The 5,759-nt window shown below is 42.0% G+C and overlaps 1 protein-coding gene across 1 annotated transcript; it reads right to left on the reverse strand.

Annotated features, from left to right (window-relative positions):
- Positions 1–627: 627 nt before the first annotated feature.
- On the reverse strand, positions 628–5,406 carry LOC120064521 (NADH-quinone oxidoreductase subunit N). Its single transcript, XM_039015135.1, has 2 exons — positions 5,366–5,406; positions 628–1,972 (listed from the first exon to the last, which is right to left on the reverse strand). Exons 1-2 carry the CDS (start codon positions 5,404–5,406, stop codon positions 628–630), a joined length of 1,386 nt encoding a protein of 461 aa, XP_038871063.1.
- Positions 5,407–5,759: the final 353 nt, after the last annotated feature.

The following is a 5,759-nucleotide window of genomic DNA, read 5'->3' on the forward strand; positions in this document are numbered from 1 at the left end:
GTAGAGAGACGTGTAGTTACAGGCTCAGAAGACAGAGAGGAGGTAGAGAGACGTGTAGTTACAGGCTCAGAAGACAGAGAGGAGGTAGAGAGAGGTGTAGTTACAGGCTCAGAAGACAGAGAGGAGGTAGAGAGAGAGAGCTGTTTTTAGTTACAGGCTCAGCAGACAGAGAGGAGGTAGAGAGAGCCCCACAGCACCGCAGCACAACGGTAAATGTGATCTGATTGTGCTGAGATGTTTTTTTGTTGCTTCTATCCTCCAGAGAAACATTCCTCCATCACACCATTGGTTACCATGGGTCACTGTCCTGAGTACGGAGGAGCCTGCAGGTGTATATCAGTTAACATGTTTTTAGATTGGATAGTTAGTCTAGCCAGCTATCTAAATGTGTAGTAATCATGGTATAATTACTGACCAGGGTGGGCCCACATTGAATTTGTTAGCTACTCTCACTCAGATATCGTATTAAAAACTGCAAACATTTCTCTCCGCCCCCATGGCAAAATGTGTAGAATTGCAGGAAATTAACTCTAAAAACGCTCTGCTATCATGACGAAAAAGGAAAGGGCCAGCTCTGACAGTATGTGTGGGTATAGATGGGGTTATAGATGAGGGTATAGATGAGGGTTATAGATGAAGGTATAGATGAGGGTATAGACGAAGGGTGTAGATGAGGGTATAGATGAAGGAATAGATGAGGGTATAGATGAGGGTATAGATGAAGGTATAGATGAGGGTATAGATGAGGGTATAGATGAGGGTATAGATGAGGGTATAGATGAAGGTATAGATGAGGGTATAGATGAGGGTATAGATGAGGGTATAGCTGTGGGTATAGATGAGGGTATAGATGAGGGTATAGATGAGGGTATAGATGAGGGCATAGATGAGGGTATAGATGAGGGTATAGATGAAGGTATAGATGAGGGTATAGATGAGGGTATGGATGAAGGTATAGAACAGGGTATAGATGAGGGTATAGATGAAGGTATAGATGAGGGTATAGATGAGGGTATGGATGAAGGTATAGAACAGGGTATAGATGAGGGTATAGAACAGGGTATAGATGAGAGTAGAGATGAAGGTATAGATGAAGGTATAGATGAGAGTAGAGATGAAGGTATAGATGAAGGTATAGATGAGGGTATAGATGAGGCTATGGATGAGAGTAGAGATGAGGGTATAGATGAGAGTAGAGATGAAGGTATAGATGAGGGTATAGATGAGGCTATGGATGAGAGTAGAGATGAGGGTATAGATGAGAGTAGAGATGAGAGTAGAGATGAAGGTATAGATGAGAGTAGAGATGAAGGTATAGATGAGGGTATAGATGAAGGTATAGATGAAGGCATAGATGAGGGTATAGATGAGGGTAGAGATTAAGGTATAGATGAGGGTATAGATGAGGGTAGAGATGAGGGTATAGATGAGGGTATAGATGAGGGTATAGATGAAGGTATAGATGAAGGTATAGATGAGGGTATAGATGAGGGTATAGATGAGGGTATAGATGAGGCTATGGATGAGAGTAGAGATGAGGGTATAGATGAGAGTAGAGATGAAGGTATAGATGAGGGTATAGATGAGAGTAGAGATGAAGGTATAGATGAGGGTATAGATGAGAGTAGAGATGAAGGTATAGATGAGGGTATAGATGAGAGTAGAGATGAAGGTATAGATGAGGGTATAGATGAAGGTATAGATGAGGGTATAGATGAGGGTATAGATGAGGGTATAGATGAAGGTATAGAACAGGGTATAGATGAGGGTATAGATGAGGGTAGAGATGAGGGTATAGATGAGGGTATAGATGAAGGTATAGATGAAGGTATAGATGAAGGTATAGATGAAGGTATAGATGAGGGTATAGATGAGGGTATAGATGAGGGTATAGATGAGGGTATAGATGAAGATATGGATGAGAGTAGAGATGAGGGTATAGATGAGAGTAGAGATGAGGGTAGAGATGAGGCTATGGATGAGGGGTGTAGATGAGGGTACAGATGAGGGTATAGATGAGGGTATAGATGAAGGTATAGATGAGGGTATAGATGCGGGTATAGATGAGGGTATAGATGAGGGTATAGATGAGGGTATAGAACAGGGTATAGATGAGGGTATAGATGAGGGTAGAGATGAGGGTATAGATGAGGGTATAGATGAGGGTGTAGATGAAGGTAGAGATGAGGGTATAGATGAGGGTATAGATGAAGGTATAGATGAGGGTATAGATGAGGGTATAGATGAGGGTATAGATGAGGGTATAGATGAAGGTATAGAACAGGGTATAGATGAGGGTATAGATGAGGGGTATAGATGAGGGTATAGATGAGGGTATAGATGAGGGTATAGATGAGCGTATAGATGAGGGTGTAGATGAAGGTAGAGATGAGGGTATAGATGAGGGTATAGATGAAGGTATAGATGAGGGTATTAATGAGGGTATAGATGAGGGTATAGATGAGGGTATAGATGAAGGTATAGATGAGGGTATAGATGAAGGTATAGATGAGGGTATAGATGAGGGTATAGATGAGGGTATGGATGAAGGTATAGAACAGGGTATAGATGAGGGTATAGATGAGGGGTATAGATGAAGGTAGAGATGAGGGTATAGAAGAGGGTATAGAAGAGGGTATAGATGAAGGTATAGATGAGGGTATAGATGAGGGTATAGATGAGGCTATAGATGAGGGTATAGATTAGGGTATAGATGAGGGTATAAATGAGGGTATAGATGAAGGGTATAGATGAGGGTATAGATGAGGGTATAGATTAGGGTATAGATGAGGCTATAGATGAGGGTATAAATGAGGGTATGATGAGGGTATAAATGAGGGTATAGATGAAGGGTATAGATGAGGGTATAGATGAGGGTATAGATTAGGGTATAGATGAGGGTATAGATGAGGCTATAGATGAAGGTATAGATGAGGGTATAGATGAGGGTATATATGAGGGTATAGATGAGGATGCAAAATACATTAATGAAAGGATTCTAGAAGCCAACAGTCACTCTGCTTCAAGCATGTGTGAAACCCTCCATTCTGGCCCCGTTTTAAAATATTTACAAAAACATCAAAGCTTCAATTGCCCCTTTTTTTCAACAATATAGTTCACCCACTGTGAGGTTATGAAATGTTTCCAAATGTGAAATCCTCATCTGCATCTGGCTGGTGTTGAAAGTCCTTGTTATTCTGCCACCGATCATCAAATAAGGTGACAGGTGAATGTGACAAATCACACGTGTAACTATTTTGATATCAATTAATACTTGCATTGTACAAAACCGGCATCATTACATTATCTCTGGCCATACAATGAAAAGCATCTGATTCCTATAGTACTTTGATGTGCGATTACATCACAGCATATATATTTTTTTATTTTAACCTGTTAGGCTGGCTGGCCCGACACCGGTACACTTATGACAACATCCAGCTCAAGTGCAGGGCGCGAAATTCAAAAGATATTTTTTTAGAATATTTAACTTTCACACATTAACAAGTCCAATACAGCATATGAAAGGTACACATCTTGTGAATCAAGCCAACATGTCCGATTTTTAAAAGGTTTTACAGGGAAGACAAAATATGTAAATCTATTAGCTAACCACGTTAGCAAAAGACACCACTTTTCTAACTCCATCAGTTTCTTACTCCATCACTAGCTATCACAAATTCGACCAAATAAAGAAATAAATAGCCACTAACCAAGAAAAAACTTCATCAGATGACAGTCTGATAACATATTTATTGTATAGCATATGTTTTGTTCAAAAAATTTGCATATTTCAGGTATAAATCATAGTTTACATTTCAGCTACAATCAGAAATTGCACCGAAAGCAGCCATAATATTTACAGACACCAACGTCAAATACCTAATTACTCATCATAAAACATTTCTGAAAAATACATAGTGTGCAGCAATTGAAAGACAGGCATCTTGTGATTCCAGACAATATTTCCGATTTATTAAATGTTTTACAGCGAAAACAAAATGTAGCGCTATATTAGCGTAGCCACAATAGCCAGAAACACTTGGGCGCCCACGACCAGTTCACATGCACGACAGATATATGAAATAACATCATAAATTGGGTCTTACTTTTGCTGATCTTTCATCAGAATGTTGAACAAGGTGTCCTTTGTCCAGATGAGTCGTTGTTTGGATTCAGAACGGCAAATTTCCCTCTTCATTTAGCATGGGCACTAGCCGAGTGGCACGGATCTCTCCAACGTAAACAAAGTCAGAGAACGGAACATGGCAAAACTCCCGAAAAAATGTCAATAATCTGATTAAACTATATTGAAAAAACATACATTACGATGATATGGTCACATGTATCAAATAAAATCCGAGCCGGAGATAGTTGTCGTCCATAACGGCAGCAAAACAGAAGGCAATCCCACTTCCAAGTCGCGCGCTTCAGAGTACCGGAAGTGGACGGTCACGTCAAAGAAATAGCTTTTATTCCACCTCAGACCAAGATAAACACAAAATTTCTTCTCTCACATCATCTTGACACCCAGAGGAAGGCGTATGGAGTGTACGTAGACTCCTACGTGTCATGACCATGTATAGGCAGGAAGTTGAACAGAGCATATATTTCTGACATTTTACTTCCTGGTCAGGGAAAGTGCTGCCAAATGAGTTCTGTTTCACTCAGAGAAATAATTCAAACGGTTTTAGAAACTAGAGAGTGTTTTCTATCCAATAGTAATAATAATATGCATATTGTACGAGCAAGAATTGAGTACGAGGCCGTTTGAAATGGGCACGATTTCACTGGCTACTCAATACTTTCCCTTGCAGCCATAAGAAGTTTTAAACACATCTCATGCTTGACGGTGCTAACGAGAGAGTCGCTAAAAACCAATCTCTCGTTTCTCCTGTGAAATGTGACTTTTTCAGGATTAGTTCCAGTGGGAAGAACAAAAACACACATTATAGCCCTGGCAGCCTCCCAGACCTTATATAACCCTGTGTGTATTTGGACTGGTATAGCAGGCAGTGTGTGCGTGTGCGTGTGCGTGTGCTCGTGCGCGCGCGTGTGTGTGTGTGTGTGTGTTAATGCAGGATAACATTAGCTCTGACCCGTGACTGGCTGGTCTGTAATGGGGCATTCTGGTGGGGTGCGTCACAGCTCTGGTCTGGGTCCTGTAGACGTTGGAGGTTTCAGAACCACATCAGGCCTACGAGACCCAGAGCTTAGACAACATCTTCCTGGAAGGTTCATGTGTTGATTAAAGGGAATTAACTTTCTCTCGCCGGTTGTTTCTTTATCTGTCCATCTCACCCACACCATCTCTCACCCACACCATCTCTCACCCACACCATCTCTCACCCACACCATCTCTCACCCACACCACCTCTCACTCACACCGTCTCTCACCCACACCATCTCTCACCCACACCGTCTCTCACCCACACCATCTCTCACCCACACCATCTCTCACCCACACCATCTCTCACCCACACCATCTCTCACCCACACCATCTCTCACCCACACTATCTCTCACCCACACCGTCTCTCACCCACACCATATCTCACCCACACCATCTCTCACCCACACCATCTCTCACTCACACCGTCTCTCACCCACACCATATCTCACCCACACCATCTCTCACCCACACCATCTCTCACCCACACCATCTCTCACCCACACCATCTCTCACCCACTCCATCTCTCACCCACACCATCTCTCACCCACACCATCTCTCTCCCCTGTTTCTATCTCACCCACACCAT

Source organism: Salvelinus namaycush, chromosome 19, assembly GCF_016432855.1.
Source record: "Salvelinus namaycush isolate Seneca chromosome 19, SaNama_1.0, whole genome shotgun sequence".
NCBI lineage: Eukaryota > Metazoa > Chordata > Actinopteri > Salmoniformes > Salmonidae > Salvelinus > Salvelinus namaycush.